Here is a 19158-nt window from a genome sequence, read left to right on the forward strand (position 1 = left end):
GAAGCTGGAAGAGCTAATGCTTTCGTCAGCTGATTACAGTGTAACCTAAGCCAGCTGGCTCAAGGTGTGGATGTCCTAACTAATTCACTGATTGATCGCTTAATTGCCTTGAATTACCACCAGGCCTTTAGAGACCCAAGTGCTCTCCACCTGTCATGTTTCCTTGTTGATGAAAACGAGTGAGACACGAACTCTCTGTTGCTCAGATGAGGATTCGTCTCGAGGAGCACTAACAAAACTATGTGTGGAAAATCAAAAGCACACCCAGACCACGAGGGCCTCTTCCACATCATACTCTGTCCCACACACCACGGTGGCCCCATGACCTGTGCCTAATGGAAGTTGGTGAATTGTGGAATCTGGAATGCACAGTTGGAGCGGGTAGCACATGGTGTTGTCAGAGCCTGATCCACTCGGGCACACAGGTTCTGGGCTTCTCCGGCACAATGGCCACCCAGGGGTCCACACCCTGCTCCCTTATACCAAAGTCAGGTTCAAGGCTAAAAGGACGTTGCATATGTGATTATGTCGGGGGCCTTGAGATGGGGAGAGTCCCCTGCTTAGCTGGCCAGGGCCAGTGTAATCACAGGGGTCCTTGCAGTGGAAGAGGGAGCAGGTGTCTGAGCAAGGTGGTGTGAGGAAGACACAGGCAGCCATCATTGGATGCCATGATGGAGGAAGGGGCTCCAAGCCCAGGACAGCAGATGCCCTCCAGGGGCTGGGAAAGGCGAGACGTATAGTGATGATTCACCTCGGACAGATATCCAAAAGTATGAGATAATAAATGTGTGTTGTTTTGAGCCACGACGTTTGTGGTCATGTGATATAGCAACCACAGGAGACTAATACACCACTGCATGGAAATCTGTGTTTTTAACAAGGGGTGTGTGGCAGGTGTGGCACTCTGTGCCCGATGTAAAACTCTCCAGTTAGAATCCTGGCTCACTTACCTGTCAGCCTAAAGCAGCCTCATTTATCACAGAGTGTCTGTGGCTCAGGCATGCAGGCCCAGCTTGGCTGGATCCTCTCTCCAGGCTGCAACCAGGGCAGTGTTGGGGTTGGGGTCTGCTCTGAAGGCTGGACTGGAAAAGACTCTTCTCCAAACTCACTTCTGGGGTTCTCGGCAGGACTCAGAGCCTTAGGAGTTGTCACTGAGGACTAATCACTCCCACATTTTCACTGGAGTTTGGAACCTGTCTTGAACTCAGCCCTGACTGTGAGGTCTCATTCGGGTGGTCAGTAGGCATGTGACCTAGTGCAGCCCAAACAGCACCTCTGCCCTTCCTGCCAACCTGCCCTTCTTACTCTCCCCTTAACTGGGCAAAAACCTTGCTCCTCTTTCTCTCACACCCTACGTCCTGTGGACAGAACACCCCACTGGCCCTACCTCCAGCCTCACCCAGAAAGTGGGCACTTCCTGTCATCTCTGCCCAGCACGGTGGTCACAGCCACATGCCTCTTGTCTAGCTCACTGCAGCAGCTGGCCACTGCCTTCCCTGGATTCTCAATGCCCAGCCAGAGTGGAACTTTCAAAACACACTACAGCCACGCATCTTTAGGAGGCACGTTTATGATCTCACACTTTAACATCCCTGAAGTTAAAGTGCATCTTAATTTAACTGGCAGTGACTTTTGTGTCTTAGTGAGATCTAAAATAGTTGGGCACCTTACAATCCTCAGCATTATAGATGACAAAAGACAGAAAGTCACGTCTCTGCTGAAAACCCCCGTGGCCAGCGGCCTCATCGTGTGCTGCAGGACCTGACCTGTCAGACCTGGTGCCCTCTGACCCCACCTGCTCCCTGCCCAGGCTCCTCCGTGCCTCGCTGGCTCTGTGCTCCCCAGGTCTCTCTCCTGGGTCTTTCTCACAATGAGGCCTGACTAGTCTAGAGCCCCTTTCCTGTAGCCTGTAACATGTGAAAGTCTGGAGCCAAAAGAGCAAAGCCACGGCACGGCCTGGTAGCAATGTCCTGGGTGGGTACGGCGGCCCTGTGGCAGCTGCTGCTCTGAACGGAGGCATGGGCAGCCTACGTGGGGTGATGCCAGGAGGCTGGTGTGACACTGCAGGCTCCATCTACCCTGCCATCCCGGCCTTGTGGCCCTCGAGTCCTGCTGCTGGCCTTATCTGCAGACTCAAAAAAACAGCAGAGACCCCCATAGGCTCTAGAGATGATGTCGACTCACCTTTTAAAGAATCAAGATGGGGTAGAATTTTCTAGAATGTTCTGTTTGCCCTTAGATTATTGTAACTCCTCAAAAAAGGACTCAAGAGACTGATCTGAACAGCCCATTCTGGGTGACTCCATGTCATTTGGTGAGATCGGCTGTGTTAGGAATCATACGGCCAGGAACTGGGTGGGCACAGGCACTTCAGCCCCCTGTGTTTTGTGGAGCGAGTGCGGTGGGAGCCCCGCCAGGCTGCTGGGCAGAGAGCTTCTGCAAAGCTGTGGAGGGGGGCAGGTGACGGACTCCTCTGGCTGGCTGAGTCTCAGGTTCGCCAGTCTTGCCAGAGGTGCACGTTTGTCCTGCAGATATGAGATGGCCAGGGAGGAGCAGCATGGAGGTTTTAACAGAATCCAGGAGAAAGGGGTTTTATGGCAAGATACAGACTCAACCCCATAGCTCAGGTAGCTGCTGGGCTCCCGCCCAGTAACCAGCGCCCACGTTCTGTTCCCCTGCACAGGTGTGGATGGAGGAGTGCGCGCTGTCCACGGTGCTGCAGGACCAGCTGAGGGACAACGACCAGCGCACCTTGCAGGGCGTCCTGAGCAGGCTGGGCGGCCTCACCGAAGAGTGAGTCGGGCGGTCCTGGGATCAGGGCTGGGTGTCCATGGCTCTACCCTCCAGGTGTCCGCATCTCACCTTCTTTGAATGTGATTGATGGTGGTTCTCAGCCCTTGTCCTGGGTCTCCTCCGCACAAAATGGGGCCAAGGACCCTACTTCTCAGGGTCATGTTTTGTAGGAATTCTTCTCAACAGCTTTTATGGGATGTGATTTACACATGTTATTTTAAGGATTCAAATCAAAGATGTTTTAGTAAATCTCTCCACATCCATCACCACAATTCAAATGAAGATTTCCATCTCCCCAAAGAGACCTCTCATGGCCATTTACAACAAATTACAACTGATCCATTTTTATATCCACTTTTTACATTTTTGCTCTATTAGGGCAATAGGATTTCTCCAATTTGCTGAAAAATGTTTTCTTATTTCTTCTGATGAAAATGGCTGATATGTTTTCCTAGTTGCCTGGCCTTTCCCAGGCACCTGTCTGTGTTAGACTCAGACACGGGGGCAGGGCTGAGGCCTGGTAACCCGAGGCTCCGAGCCAGGGAGGGGCAGGTGAGCAGAGTGCAGCTCCTTGTGTCTTGCTCCTCTGTGCTTTTGGTGATTCGGAGATCTCAGATGGCATCCTTGACCCATCAGGATCTGCGGTACAGTCAGCCATTACCCCTTCCTGAGCAGTGCGCGTGCACAACCCGCTAGTCCTCTCCGAAGGTCACTCTTCTGTCGCGTGTGCTTTAGCTCTCTGCATTCCCGGTCCCACAGGGCATGGCTCTATCGTTTAGAGTTATTCACACAACCGCCCTTCCTGTGGCTCTTGAGTCTTTCCTCTTGCCGTTAAGTTTCCCTCTGGGATCATTTTTGCCTGAAGGCTCCTGTGAGTTCAGATCAACTCATAAAACATTCTCTAAGGTTTTTTCTAAAAATGACTCACCTTCATCTGTAAGGGATGCTTTCCGTGGGCACGCTCTCAGCGCATGTGCACTACTGTTGCGACGTGCCTGAGACTGGGCAGTTTATGAACACTAAAGATTGATTTCTTCCGATTCTGGAGCCTGAAAGTTCAAGATCAAGCGCCTGCAGCTTCCATGCCTGGCGAGGGCTGCTCTCGGCTTCCAAGATGGCGCCTCTCTGTGTCTCCCGTGGCAGAGGGGAGGGCATGAGAGGGGCAAGCTCTGATTCTGTTCTCATGAGGGCACTAACCCAGCCATGGGGTGGAGTCCAGGGCCTCCTCCTAAGGCCAGCACAGGGGAACCCAGTTCCAACACTCAGATCATAGCACACATACAGTCTTACTTTGGTTATTTCTCAATACGTGTGTGGGAGATCCATGGTGCTCTGGATGCCACAATTTGACAATGGATCAGCTCTTCCCAGGGCTCACCCATCAGCGTTTATGGCCCCCCTGCCATCCTCTGCCCGCGCTCCTCCAGGGCTCCGCTCCCTCCACTCAGTCACCCCTCCACACCACTTAGTGCTCCTCCCCCGGGGCACGGCCTCAGCGGGTGCCTTCTCCGAGCTGTCTCCAGGTCACTTCCTCTTTGGCTGGGTCTTCTTTGCTCTGAGCCTGTGGAGCTCTGAATGTCAGCTGTTGTGCTGTGAGTTTAGAATGTCTCTGTTTCTCTACATACTTTCTGATGATGCTGAGAGTCTTCATCTTATCCATTTCTTGGCCATATGAATCATGATTATTGTCTTGCTTGCCTGATTATTCCAAAACCTGATATCTTGTGGTTATTTCTCCAGTTCCCATTTCATTCCTTTTATTTTTGGTTAATTTCTGTCTCATTGCATGTCTGGTTATTTTCATTGACTGCTGGATATTATTCATGACCAACTGTAGAGGGAACATAAGACTCGAATGATGCCGTCTTCCAGAGAGGATTTGTCTTTCTTCCAGCAGGAATTTCAGATAGTGGTGGATGAGCTCCACCCACTGGGGAGTTTAGCTGATTCAGTGCTAGGTCCTTGTGAGGGCCATGTCCTTTCTAGGATGAGCCCCCGGCCCTGGCCGATGTCCCTGGTGATTGCCAGGCCTCCCTCTGCCATGCTGACTGCTGAAGCTCTCTCCAGCTCTTCAGCCTCTTCCAGCACCACACATTATAAAACCAACTTTGGTTGACCCAGGTTTCTTTCCTCTCGAGTCACTGGGGTGTGAACTCAGACGCGGCTCACGGCTTCAGTGGGGGGGTGGTTCCACCCACTCCCACTTGGCGGGCGCCAAGTGGTACCTGGGGGCTTCTTGTGCGTCAACCCCGGCCCCCGCTGCTCTCCCCACAGGTCCACGCGGGGCATCCTGCAGGGGCACAAGCTGCTCCTGGGCTCCGCCCTCCGGAGGCTGGCCCTCCGCGGCAGCGCCGTCGCCACGCTGGCCCAGATGAGGCTGTCTGGGAAGAAGAGCCTCCTGCAGGAGCTGCGTGAGCAGCAGGCGCTGGAGCAGGGCTCCTCCCACTGTCGGGATGAGCATCAGTGGCAGCTGCTCCAGGCCTTGGTGAGCCCAGGGCCCCCCTGAGCACGCAGGAAGTGCCCCATCCGGTCGCAGGCCAGCCGTGTCCGCCAAACCCCGATCCTGCCGCCCCCGTCATTGGGGGTGCTGTGTGAACCTGCTGGGGCATCGTAACGAGGTCACCGCCACGGTCCACACGGCAGAGCTGGAGTCTGGGGGTCCTGGTGTGGCAGGGCCAGCTCCTCCTGGGGCTGCTGCCCTCCATTGTCACATGGCCGTCCCTCCATGCATGTCTCGGTCCCGACCTCCTCCTCACTTGAGGTTACCAGGCTTATTGGATTAGGGCCACCCTAATGTCCCCTTTATGTCTCCTTAAAAATCCTGTCTCCAAATCTGTCAAATCCCAGGGCCCTGGGGCTAGCACTTGAACATGTCAACTTGGGGAGGACACAGTTGAGCCCATGACAGTACCCCCTGTCGGTGCTCTGTGGCATCATGCCCGGGTGAGGATTGCACCAGGAGACCTAAGCCAAGTCCGAGGGGGAACAAACAGTCAAGGGTGTGGGAGGAGGGCTTTGCAATGTCATGGAGGTTTCCACAGATCAAAGGGAAGACAACGGGCAGGCAGCTGAGCCAGGTTTAAACCCAGCCACTTGTCCAGCTCTCACGCCCGTGGCCCCTAAGCCCCAGGAGCAGCCAAGTTTCAAGCCACTGAGGCAGAGTTTCCCAGCGGCTACAGCTGGCCTGGCTGGGCTTTGCAGCGGAGGGCAGCAGCTGGGCCTCGTTGCAGGAGACACGAGTCCTGGAGGAGGCCGGCCGGCTGGAGGAGGAGGCGCAGCAGACGCGGCTGCAGCTCCAGCAGCAGCTGCTGGCCGAGGCCCAGGAAGCCGGGCAGCTCCTGCAGCAGCACTTGGAGCGAGCCATCGGGCAGGCACTGCTGGGGCACGCACGGAATGCGGCCACCAAGAGCCGGGCCAAGGACAGGGATGACTTCAAGGTATGTGCCAGGGGCAGGAGGGACTGGGTGGAAGGGCCGGACACCTGGGCTGGTCCTCGCTGTGTCCTACAGGGACCCTGCAGAGCTTGCAGCCATCCAGCCTTGGTTCCCCATCTGTAGGTGGGCTGCCCTCCTTCGAGGGAGTTGGGGCTCTGTCACACCGATGGCAGGTTTCGCTGCTGCCAGCCCCGTGCTGTCCTTCCGAGCAGTGCCACTGAGGCCACTGACTTGACTGTGGTTCCTCCTCTGCTGACAGTAATGGGAAGCCAGCGGTGGAGACCTGAGAAGGGAGCCCATCCGCCCAGCACCTTCTCCAGTGCTCCGCCTGCCCTTCCTGGCCAGGTCTCCCACAGCCCTTGCACAGTAGGGTCATTCTCCTTCCCAATGCACAGATGGGAAAGCTGAGGCTCATGACTGGGCAAGACAGGTGTGAGTCCTCCAGATAGAGGGTGACCAGGTGGAGGCCAGAGCCGAGACTCCCAAGGCTGAGGTGGGTTTGCAGACCCTTGAGCTGTGAGGCTTGTGGTGGGACGTGGTGGCACCTCAGCCCCTCTCTGAGAGTCCTTCCACTTGGGCAAATGAGTTGCCCTGCTAATCCACGCCTGAGGTTGGCCCCACCTCCTGGTCCTTCAGAGGCTGGGGCAGTGCCCGGCAGGTGACATTGGGAAGGTCGCTCCCATGCCCTAAAATCCTCCTGCCCTACCTAGTGAGTGCTGCTGTGTGAACGTGGGCGGGGTGATCGGCAGGCGCATTTGGTCCTGGTGTCCAGAGTTCTGCTCACCCCAGAGGATGGCATGGTGCTGGGTTTCTAGAGGAGGCTGGCTGGCTCTCTGGGTGGACGGGCCATGTGGCAGGAAGGCAGGTGGGTGGCTGACCCAAGCAGAGACGGTAGGGGACTTCCTGCCTCCCAGAATCCAGAGAAGGCCACCAGCTGTCAGCCACAGGTCCTGCTGGGCCCCGATGCCGATGTGGAAGCCTTCGGGGCGGTGGCTGGTGACAGGACGGGGAGGCCCACTGAGCCCTGCTCCCCACAGCCCAGGTTCTGCACCTATAAGGTCAGGCGCCTTTCACAGACGGTGCTGGGGGAGGAGCGCAGGGCGCAGCCTGAGCAGAACGCTCAGTACTAAGTGGGCGTCATTTCTTGGCCGAAGCCTGGCCCTGCCCATACATGTCTGTCGATGAGGACACTTGAGGCTAACTCCTGCCTGCTGCCCGTCATCTGAGGAAGAAAAGGACGGTGACTTGGTCAGTGCACGACCAGCACATTCCCTGGGCAGGGCTCAGCACGTCCCTTCCTCTCTACTTTGGCCTGAGTGTGTCACTCAGAAATGTCATAGCTGCAAATAACAGGTGCCCTGCAGTGGCTCAGGTGGGCAGAAGTCACACACTCAGGTGCATTCGTCCCTCAGCATCACACAGCACATACCCGGGCTCATTCTTTAAACACAGGGCTGGGCCAAGCTCACAGTCTGGAACGCTGGCATCCTGGCTCAGGCTCTGGCCACGCCACACCCTGGCTGTGTGATCTCGTGGTGGGTGGCCGTGGTGGCAGTGCATTGTGGGGGAGGAACCCTGCCTCAAAGAGGAAGCCATGGCCTGGGGAAGGAGCTGGGCTTGCTCCCTGAGTGCTGACCCTCTGGGAGGACTAGCTCAGGCTCCCACACGACCTCCCCAGTCCCTTGCAAGGACAGGTCCCCAGTGACCAAGGACCCTTGGCCTCCCCTCCTGTGGTTTCACAGCTCAGTGTTACCACTCTGGGACCACACTTACAGACCACGGGCCTTGGGGACAGACCACGGGCCTTGGGGGACAGACCACAGCCAGACGACAGTACCGCGTGATGAGAAATGTGGAGGGAGCGCTTCCAGCCAGCAGTGTCTGTGCTGGGACCTGGGACCCAGGACTGGGCTCTTTCCAACCCATGCTTCTGGCCGTTGTTGTCACTGTCATCGTCATCCTCATTAGCGTCCCACATGACTGTTGCTGCTCCAGGTCTGCATTCCAGACAGGAGGAGGGAGGTGGCAGAGTCTCCCCCATCAGGCCTCTGCCTGTTCAGGGAGGCAAGGCCCCCAGCAGACTCTGCCCGACTTTGCATCTTAGGACCAGAACGAGGCCATCGCGCCCGTAGTAGGCCATCCTGACCTGGGACAGTAAGATTATTGACCAGCCATGCGCCCTCTGCCTGCTCCCTGCCACTCCAGGTTGGGAGTGAGAGGTCAGCCAGGCGGGGAGGCTAGGCCCCCACTGGGCACGGCGGCTGCACCTGTGACTTCCTGACCGCTCCGTCCTTCTCTCCTGCCCACAGGGGACGCTGGTGGAGACGGTGGTGGAAAGCGTCTATGCCACCAGCGCTGGCGTCGGCCCCCTGGTGCAGGCCTATTACCAGCAAGTCGGGAGGGTGATGCAGGACCAGGAAGAGAGGAAGCTACAGCTCCTGAAGACCCTGCAGGGTACGCAGCCCGGCCCCGGGACCAAGGTGGCCCACGTGGGGGGATGCGCGTGCCAAGCTGGGGGTTAATTCTGAAGTGTCTTGATGTATTTATTCACCCCTCTTCTTAAACCCAAAATGATTTTTTAAAGTCACGTAAAGAAACATACATGAATACAATAAGGTTTGTACAGCAGAGAGTCGGAGGTGGGCAGGACCCCGAGGTGACAGGGCAAGGTCATCGTCTGGACCAGCTGGGGGGCCTCCTTGGAGGTGAATGATTCTGTCTCTGGGTTCTTGGTGGCCAGAGATGGAGCCACTCAAAGGCACTGCCATGCCCAGGGGTGAGGAGAGGGCAGCAGCCACCGTGACATTCCTGAGACCCTGAGACCCCCTCATAAAAGGCCACCAGGTGATGGAGCAAACAGTGTCCCCGTTGCAGTGACAACAGATAATGACATGGAGAGCCAGCTTCTCAAGGGCCATCCGCACACCCTCCCTCCTGCCGGAGCTCAGGACAGGGCGGCGCTCCTGGATCTCGGACACTCTGCCTTTGGGAGCTGCTCTCGGCTGCCCTGTCCTGGGGACTCGGGGAACCTGGCCCACACCCAGAGACGGGCAGAGGCTCTGGATTCCCCGTCATGGCTCTCCAGAGACAGCTGGGTTCCTTTAGCAGGAGACAGATGTGCCCGTGAGCCACCGCAGGATGGGGGCACGGCCCCTCCCTCCCTGGCCTCAGCTCCCACTCTGTGGGAGGGGGCTGGGCTGGCCCCAGGCACCTCTGAGCTCTCCCTGCCCTTCCTGACCCCTGACCCTCACACAGTGAGTGCTGGGGACCCTGGAAACCCCTCCCCATCCAGCCCACCCTTCATGGGAGCCACAGAGGGTGGCCCGAGCTCATCCCAGGTCAGCCTCTCTGTGCTCCCACGCAGGTCCACGGCCTGGAGGGGGGCCGGGAGGCAAAGCACCCATGTCCCCCCAGAACTACTGCTGGGCATTGGGAGACTTGGCCAGCAGGGCCTTGAAGCAGGTGCCCATGGCTGGAAGTGCAAACCTGCCCCTGCTGGGGTGGGGCGCTGGAATAACCCTGCTGGGGACAGGTGTGCACGGGCTGCCCAGGGACCCAGGGACCCAGGGCACCTCACACTCCACCTGAAGTTTCTACCTTAACCTGCGTTTCCTGAGCATCTGAATCTGCCAACAGGAAAGGGCTGGGGGAAGGGCGCTGCTCCAGCTCCTGGGGCAGCCTAGGCCCGCCCAGCACCCCGGCTCCCTGCTGGGTGCGTCCACCTGCCTGTTCCCTGCCCTGCGCTGTCCCCAGGGTCCTCGCACACCTCTGCCTGTCCCAGCGCTGGGGCGAGTGGCGCACTGTGGGTGCAGGTGTGTCCTGCTCGGCCTCGGGCGCGGCCAGCCCAGCCCGCAGAGCTGTGCTCTCCCTGTGACGTGACCCGCCTCGTGTCTCCCATGGTCCAGGCCACAGAATGGACAGCTCCAAGCTACGGAGGAAGCAAGAACTCGGGGACCCCGGGCCGGAGGACCAGATGACAGGCGGCGCTCAGGGAGCCTCCCAGGCTGTCCACCAGAGGTGAGGCTCACGGTGGGCAGTGGGTCCCCCACACAGGGATGTCCTCTGCCCCCCACACCTAGTGTGGAAGCCCCTGAGCCTCTGCCCACACCCTGTTCCCAGCAGCACCCACACTAGCGCCCAGCACAAGGGAGGGTGAGTCAGGGTGTGGCGGCCACCCTGTGTCCAGCTTCAGGTGGCAGCTGCAGCCCTAATGGGGCTCCTCCACCCCTGCTCATGCTCTTGGTTCCCTCAGGAGCAGACCTCGGGGTGGGGGTGGGTGTCCACCTAGAGGGACCCAGGGAGCCGGAAGGGAGGCAGAGGCAGTGTGTCCCATGACAGTGGCCGATACCGTGGCCACAGACTCACAGGTGGAGGCCACTGTGTATCCTCCCACGGTCTGTGGTCAGGAGGCCGGTTCTCTGCTTCTCTGGGTCTCAAGGGGGGAGGCAGGGCATCACCACGGGGCTCTCCCGGGAGGCCTGGGGGGATTCATTTCTGAGCTTGACGGGGTTGCTGTGGAACAAGGTCCCATTTGCTGGCCGGCTGTCACGTGGGCCACCCTCACCCCCAGGGCCTCTCTCTGGTCCTTGCTCTGGGCCCCAGGGCCGGCAACCAGCAGCAGTGATAGCACCTGGGGTCACGCCTGCTGGCCCTGTGCCTTCTTCCCACCTGGGAGAGGTTTCTCTGCCCTCAGGGGCTCAGCCGCTGTGGACAGGACCCACCCGGTCACCCAGGCTCATGCCGGGACCTTGCAGCCTATGGCCCTGGTCACACCTCAGATCTCCCTTGCCATCTGCAAGGGCTCCGGGATCTGAGCGTGTTTGGGGACACGGCCTGGGATGTGGCCAGCTCTGGGGACGTCGTGTGGCCCAGCACAGTGGAGGGAAGGCCTCGAGGGCAGCGAGGCTGCGCCCACCCTGGAGTTTCAGAGAGCTGTGCAGACAGTGCTTTCCAGGGAGGCCACGGGGCAAGGGTCTCCGCTCCCCTCTCCAGGGCTGGGGGGTCCAGCCTGGAGGGCTGACTCGCCTGCCTGTCCAGTGCCCCGGGTAGGCCCCACACAGCCCTGCGGCCAGAGAGAGCCCTGGGCCACAGGCAGGTGCTTGGCATAGGGTCCCTGGGCCTTGGGGAACTACTGTGGCATCAGCAGCCTCCTGTGGGCTATGGGGTGGAGCCCCTGTAAGTGCCCGCTGTTTGCTTGGCCACTAGGTGGGTACCAGGGCAGTTCCTGCCCTCTGTCCAGGAGCTCCGAGCCTGGAGGGAGAGTAAAGAATCAGCGATCAATCAGTGGGGGTGCCGGGGGGCAGGGCTGGACCACAGGGGAGGATCCCTTGCCTTGTCCTGCCACCAAAGGTGGTAGAAAGACAACAGCCATGCAGTCGAGCAGAGGGAGCCTGTCACAAGCACAGTCTGGCCCCCCGCACGTCGGCAGCCCGTGTAGATGACGAGCACTGCAGCACCTGGATCAAGCTGAGCCTGACACTCCCACTGTGAATTCTCCAACTGATCATTAGCCGTGGTCAGCAAAGGCCCTGCTATTGCACTGCAAGGTCTGGGCTTGCCCCGACTCTCCACACGGTGCTCGGCAGTGCCCGGACTTGGGCACAGGAGCATCAGGGGGCTTTTGCACTAAACCTGCTGCACCTGGGACTCAGGGAGCTGGAGGGGAGCCCGGGCACTAAATTGTTCACACATGCACACAGACACGCCCAGGGACTCAGATGGCTGTGGCCCAAGGACTCCACTTTGACCCAGGTGATCTAACGGGGGCCCTGGCCCAGCCCCACCTGGTGTAGGGAAGAGGAAAGTCAGGCCTGGTGTGTTGGGTTGAGCGCTGGCACAGCCTCTGCAGGGTGGGGAGGGCCTGCCTCCTTGTCAGGGGCTCCTGCCTTCACCTCCCGCCCTCCCCACCCTAGGCAGAGCTGGGGGGGGGCGGCCAGTCTCCCATCTCCCTGTATCCCAACCTAGTGCCTCCCCGGCGGGCAGGAGAACAGCTAGGGGCCACAGGAGGTGGATGGGACAGATGGCGGGGCACAGAGGAAGGTCGGGGGCTGGCGGGGTGGTGGACAGACGGGGTGGACCTTGCAGCAGACAAGACATGAAGCCAGGTGGCTCTGTGTGCCTTGGGGGCCCCCATGTGGGCAGCTGCTTGCCGATGCTGCAGGTGGCATCTGCCTTCAGTTCCAGAAACTCAGCCCTTTCCAAAAATCCAGCCTGGGAGATGAAGGGGGTGGGGGGTAGTGGAGCCGGGGGTCTGAGTGATCCTGTGGGCCCAGGGGAGGCAGGAGTCTGCGCCCCAGAGGGAGGTGGGCTCAGGATCAGAGGGAGCCTCTGCCCAAGCTGTCCCCCTGCCTCTCAGGGTAAAGGGGCTGCCTCATTCCGGATTTTTCCGGAGGAGAAAGCCTCCTGTTTCACAGGGAGGGGCCAGGGCCGTTCTGAGATCTAATCAGGATGCAGCCGGGCCCTGGGCCTTTGTGGAGAATGTTCCTCCCTGGGTAAGATGGCTTGCTCAGGAGAAGAGGCCACTTCCTGCCCAGCCCTGTGGCAGCTGTGTGTCCACAGGCAAGCCGTGCCTCTCCGCCTCTCTGCCTTTTCCTCTCTGTCCTGCTGATGTCCCCAAGCCCACCCCAAGGATCGAGACAAAGAGTGCCTGTAGAATCTTGTCGACTCCTTGGTGTTCGGGGCCTTGACAATGTCCCCAGTGTGTGGCTGCTGGACACTGGGCCCATGCTCCTCTCGGGTACCCGGGGCCCAGGCGGTCACTAATCCCACGGCACCGTGGGCCCTTTGGGAAGGTTCACGTGGGGGCTCCGAATGACTGTGGCCAGGGCAGCGCTGACCTTCTCCCTCCCCCACCAGGCTGCTGTCGCAGCAGAGGCGGCTCCTGGCCCAGTTCACGGAGCACCAGCGGCTCCGCCTGGAGGCGCAGAGGCAGAAGGCCCGGGTCCTGGACCAACTGGAGGCCCAGCTGGAGACGCAGCTGCAGGTGAGAGTCTAGGAGCGGCCTCCGCAGGCAGGGCTTCAAGGGGAGCAGAGGCGGGGAAGGCAGAGGCCAGGTCATCCCGGGCCAGTGTGGGCCGGTGTGGGGGTGGTGGGCAGGTCCAGAGCCTTCGCCTCTGTGCCTCGCTGTCTGCCTGGTCACCTTGTCCGCTGGCTGGTGCTGCACAGCTGCACAAGACATCAGGGTCCCCGTGGCCTCAGGCCAACTCCAGGCAGGCTGCCGAGAATCAGCCTCTCCGTGTGTGCAGATCCCCACCAGGCGGCTGCTCAGAGTCAGGATGGACGTCCGTCCTACTGGCCGTGGGGGGCAACCGAGCCTGCTCTGTACCTGGAGCACTCAGGACTCACCCAGCACAGAGTCATGGCAGGGAAGGCTCGGTCCCGAGTGTGGCCAATGGCTGCCACAAATGCCTGGCATTCCCAAGTGGAAGCCACAGACAGTGTGGGCCCTGCCAGAGATCTCCCCACAGTGGTCAGCGATTAGAGGGACAAGGACAGGTGTGCCCAGGTCTGTGTGGGCTGGCGCCAGGCGCGAGGTCCTGTCCTGCTGCCACCTCCTCCGTGCAGGCCACCATGCCTCCCACCCTGTGTCATCTGTGAACGGGCTCCACAGCAGAGCTGGAGAGGATGCCCAGTCGCCTGGCAGGAGGTGCCCACCCTGCGTTCTGCCCTGCCTGGGCCTCTCCAGGGCACTTCAGGAAACCCTCCTCCCTGCTGGGGACGTGTCCGCCAGCCTCCTGGACAGCATCAGGCCCTGTTGGGGGAGGGCTCGGGGAGGGACCGCTGACCCTCCCCCACTTGCACAACAGGACGCGGAGCAGACCTTCATCTCGGAGCTGGCAGCCTTGGCCCGCGTGCCCCTGGCAGAGAACAAACCGCTCTCCAGTAAGCGCGGGCTGCCAGGTAAGTCCTGGTGTCCCCGCCACAGGGGCAGAGCCTCTGCGCTGAGACCGATGTCCACCTCCCGTCCACCGCTGACCAGCTCTGGGGCCTCAGGCTCAGCCTCTCTGGGCTTCATGTCCGTGTCTGTAATGGGGCAGGCTCAGGGCACCCGGGACCTGGCTCTCCAGCCAGGGCCATCCCAGCCCCTGGGTCGGCTGCCCCCCAGCTGTGTCTCCGACTCTGTTCCTACCTGTTTAGTGGGAAGATGAGTCCCCTCCCCTGCCAGTGAGGGAATCGGGGACGTCCCAGACGGTGGTAGCTCTGAAGGCCAGCACACAGACCCCTGAAGGCAGACGCTCCGTGCCAGCTGATCTCGGCACCCTAAGTCCCGAAGGCCCCTGGGTGCAGTAGGAACACGGCCTGGCAGGACTGGTCCGGTCCCAGCTCTGCCACTGATCGGCTGTGCTGGCCTGGGAAAGCACGTGGCTCCTGGGCCTCGGTTTCCTCGTCCGTGGAGTGGGTGCCACGCCGTGACGCAGCAGGGCCCACCTGGCCACCGGGTGCTGGAGAACAGTCAGGCCTGGTTGGCCCAAGGCCGGAGGAGCTGTCCGAAGTCCCAGACCAGGGTCCTCTCTCTTCCGCAGAGAAGCCTCTACGGACCAAAAAGAAGAAGCCCCTGCCTCGGGAGAGAGGGGACCCAGGACTGCCCAGCGATGGTGACCCTGCCTCGGGGGACCACGCCTCAGGGCCCCTCAGGTACAGCAGGTCCCCGTCTCTCACCTCTGCGCTCCCTCGCCACCCACTGTGCCTGGTGTCTGGGTGGGAGGCCGCCCCTTCTCCAAGGCCCTTGGAGGCCCAAGAACAAGGGGTGTGAGCGTGATTGGGGGCAGGAGCCGGGGCCACTCGGTGGCAGCTGGCGTCACTGCGGCTATCGCTTTGGCCCATCTGGCTAGGAGGGGACATGGCCTCCAGGCCCTGTTGGCATCCAGCCAGAGCCACGCACCCAGCCCTCCTCCTCCAGGGCCAGCACTGGCGGCCACCTGTGTGAGCTGCCGTCAGCTGGCAGCCCCAGGGTCGGAGGAACCAGTGTGTCCCTGTTGTGGCACCTGGGTGATCGATCGCCCACCTGGAAGGGCACCCTGGGGCTCCACTTGCCACTTCACCACGCGTGTCACCGTGTAGACCACCTCGGTCACTGTGCTGACACCTCACTGAGTGGCATCACTGAGCCTGGCCTCAGGCAGGGCACTGACCGCTGGCCTCTTCCCACTTTCAGCAGCCAAAGGCCAGGTCAGCAAGAAGCCGAGGCTGGTGTCGGCGAGGACGGGAGGCAGGTGCTGAAGAGGAGCCATCTGTAGCTCCAGGCTGCTGGGCAGGCCTGTGCCTGGGTGTGCCAGGCCTGTCCCCGCCACACCCTGGGGGACATGGGGGCGGTTGTGAGAGAGGACGGAGGAGGGGGGACTGGCCAGACGGCCACACCTGAGATGGTTGGGAGCTCCTCCTAGCCGGTTTCCAGCCCGCTCAGCTCCCTGACGAGGAGGCCTCCTGTGCCCAGCTCTGCCCGTGTCCTGAGGCTACCAGAACCTGTCTCCCACAAGCTGAGGTCACCTGGCACAGCCCTGGGCACTCTGCTCCCCAGCTTCTCCGCCCAGTGCTCCCAGGAGGGCCTCTCAGACTTGCTGTATTTCCTGGATCTGAGGCCATTCCCTGGTCCCTCCATCCCCTCCACCCGCCAGTGGCTGCCCAGCATGCCCATGAGGACCACGTCCTTGCTTGGTACTTTCTGTCCTTCGACTCAGCCAGCACTAAGAACTGGTCACCAAGACAGTGCCTGCATCCCGGGGCCAGCAACCCAGGACAGGCTGCTTCCTCAGCGCTTCCCGCTGTGACTAAAAGACCTGATGAGAACAATTTTATGGAAGAATTTATTGGGGGCTCACGGTTTCAGAGGCTCAGTCCGTAGACACTGGCTCCACCTCGGGCTGCAGGTGAGGGGGACATCATGGGGAAGAGTGTGGTGGAGGGCAGCAGCTCACACAATGACCAGGAGGCAGAGAGAGACTCCGCTCTCCAGACACAAATATACACCCAGCGCCCCCTCCAGCCGCACCCACCTGCCGACAGGGAACACTCACCAATCCCCTCAGGTGAGTGATTCACTGATGGAGTTCGGGCTCTCATGACACAATCGGTTCTCCTCTGCTCCTTCTTGCATTGTCTCACAGTGAGCTTTTGGGGACACCTCACCTCCAAACCATTACACGGACCATGGAATCCTGGTCCCCAGGCCTCTCCTGACCCATGTGGGCCCCATGTCACGGACACCTGTCAACCACAGCAGGGCCTCTTCAGAGCCCAGGGAAGTGCACAAAGTCTTCCTTGGGCTTCACAGGGGAGAAGTGTCCCTGGGGGATGGATCCTGAGAACATCCAGAGGCTCCCAGACCAGCCACACATACGCCATGGAGGGAGGCCTTTCCCCCCAGAGAGAAGCCTGCTCTTGAGAGGTTCCCGCAGTGCCACAGTGGACACTGGCGAGGTCACCCCTTGTTTGGGGTTGAAAGCTGCTGGTAGAAAAATGGGGTCACGTGTTTCAGAACCACATCAAAGCAGAGTCAGGGGCCATGGGTCAGGAGCTCTGGCTGGCCCGTCAGAGGAGAGCTGTCACAAGGCCATGCAGCAGGGAGCCCCAGGCCAGTGGTGCTACCAACCACAACCCAGCTGGCTGGGCGCCTCCATGACCAAGGAACTTGGTTCTCATGGTGCCCGGGCTCCACCTGCTCTTCACAGCTCCCCCAGACCTCCACCTCCCTGGAGGCGTGTGTGACCGTCCTCACAGGTGTGCCCAGTCACAGTGTCCTGCAGTCCTGAGTAAACCCATGGCTGTGGAGAGCAGCTCTGCTGTGTCACTCTGGGCTGATGGGCAGGTGCTGTCCTGTGCATGGTGGGGTGTTTAGCAGCACCCCCGGACTTGACCATGAGACCACAGGACCAACCCCAGGATGTCTCCAGCACTGCCCAGTGTCCCCAGGGTCGTTGTCCATAGGCTAAGGAAACGGGTGCCTGTCCTGGTCAAGCCCAGGATGTGACAGCTGTGCTTCCACAAACTTCCAGAACATGATGGGCCCTGGTTTGGGGACTGGGTGGCTCAGGGACCCTGACTGGGGGATTTTCTGGGCTATGAGTTTTGCTTTCTCAAAACCTAAGTTAGACTCTGCTGGTGCAGGTGCAGCTCCTTCCTGGAAGCGGCTGCTGAGTCCTGTTAACTAATCAGGAGGTGGAGACCCTTGAGCCCTGGACGCGGGTGGGATTTCTAAAGTTACCCAACAGTGCCCTCTGGTGGCCTGAGGAGACGCTGCGTCGGTCTGCAGGGTCCTGTAGGCTGCTGCATTCTCAGGGCACAGTTTGCACAGACATCACTTCTGTGTTGTCTGTCACAAGGGTCCTTGCACAGAGGTGCCCTAAGGCAGATGGTGCCTGTGTCCTGGATGCCCAGTTTGGTGGCAGGTGTGCCCAGTGCAGACCCCACCCCCACCCCCATAGCAGCAGGACTGGCCAATTAACCTGAGATTAATTAGGTCTTGGAAACGTCGCAGGCCAACTGTGAGTGCCAATTTCAGGATATCAGGCCCAGCCACACCTGCTCCCCACCCCACCCTGCAGGTGGCCTTCATGGCTGCCCTGGGTCAGCAGATCCTGGATTTGTTCTCAGGTATGGCTTCCTCGGCCCAAGGGGACGTGTCCTGCCCCACCCTACTGCCCACCTGTCCTGCTTGGCATGGCTTTGGCCATGTGACTCCATAGACTTGGGGACCATGCTTGGGGACACCCTGAGGTGAGGGGCTGGAGGGGTGGGCTGAGAGGCACAGGAGGACGGGCGAGGAAGCCCCAGGATGCCCTCCACGGCCCTGGCCCCGCCATGGTGGCCTCCAGTTCTCAGTATGGGATGCAGGTGGCTATGGTGGTGGATGGAGGTGGAGCTGGCAGGGGACGTGGGTGATAGCATCAGGGGCTGGTCACCTTCTCTGACGGTGGTCTCCTAGGACCTGAGCTGGGGACTCCAGGATGTGGCCAGTGGGGTTCCCCTCCACAGACTCCTCTGGCCTGCGTGGTGCCAGGGATGTATTTGATTCCTCCTGAAACCAGGGCCAGGAGGGCCGGCAGCCGCTGCTCCAGAAGTCTCCCCCGCTCTTTCCCCCCCCACCCTTTCCCCTTGGAGGAAATTCCACCTAATACACTCTTACACACACAGAACCCAGCCTTAGTGCTGGTCACAGAGGACCTGGACAGGGCAGTGGCCATCCCAACCTCAGCAACCTTTTGGCACCCTAGAACCCCGGGCCTGGCCCATCTGGAGAGCAGCCCGTGCCCGTAGTCTAGAAGCCACCTGTGAGCGAGACCGTCCCCCTGTGGCCAGGGACCACGGCCTGGGTCCCCTCCTTTGGGAACCTCCGCAGATCTGCAGAGAAAGACGAAGCCCATCTGCTGAGTCCCTGTGGGTTCACGATGCTCTTTTCTGGCTCTTGCTCCCCTGGTGGACCTGACGGGAGAAGCTCTGGGTGAAGGACCTTCTAAACGCACATGGCGCGGCCCACGCCTTCCCTGGGAAGAGAATGTGGAGGGTCTCTGTGCTTTTGTGGGGACAGTCACATCTGTGACTGAGGTGACCCAACGGCCTTGGGGTGAGCAGCGAGCTGGGCGGCACGGGAACCCGGGACAACCCGGGCGCAGGCAGTGGGGCGCACCAAGGAGGCCGGTCTGCCTCGCTTTTTCAGACTCCATATTTGGTCTGGGGGTGAGGAGACACGCAAACCAACCCAGGAGGGCTGGGAGTGGCCTTCCTGGGACAGCAGAACTGACTCAAGTGTTAAGGACTCCCAGCTGGTGGGCCTCATGTGGGTGACATGGCTGTGGGGAGATTGCTGCCGTGGAAATCAGCAAACACTAGGCCAGGGCCTTCCGGCCTCACCTGCAGCCGCATCTGTTTTCCTGCAGGTCCCTGACCACCAGGTCACAGAAGGCCCACGTGGACTGACACGTGTATTTAATATCTA

At 60.3% G+C, this 19158-nt stretch overlaps 1 protein-coding gene across 3 annotated transcripts in view; it reads left to right on the top strand.

Moving 5' to 3' along the window:
* Evc (EvC ciliary complex subunit 1) overlaps positions 1–17479 on the top strand; it is a 61325-nt gene extending 43846 nt beyond the window's left edge. The window contains exons 13-21 of one of the 3 annotated variants that reach the window (XM_026395344.2): positions 2684–2793; positions 5068–5278; positions 6024–6230; positions 8537–8681; positions 10133–10244; positions 13083–13209; positions 14033–14126; positions 14750–14861; positions 15382–17479. In XM_026395344.2, the coding sequence (XP_026251129.2) occupies positions 2684–2793; positions 5068–5278; positions 6024–6230; positions 8537–8681; positions 10133–10244; positions 13083–13209; positions 14033–14126; positions 14750–14861; positions 15382–15463 (1200 nt within the window). In that variant the 3' untranslated portion in view covers positions 15464–17479. The other 2 variants (XM_077803208.1, XM_077803210.1) reach the window with 2 other exon arrangements.
* Positions 17480–19158: the final 1679 nt, after the last annotated feature.

This window comes from Urocitellus parryii, chromosome 10 (assembly GCF_045843805.1).
Source record: "Urocitellus parryii isolate mUroPar1 chromosome 10, mUroPar1.hap1, whole genome shotgun sequence".
In the NCBI taxonomy this organism is placed as follows: Eukaryota; Metazoa; Chordata; class Mammalia; order Rodentia; family Sciuridae; genus Urocitellus; species Urocitellus parryii.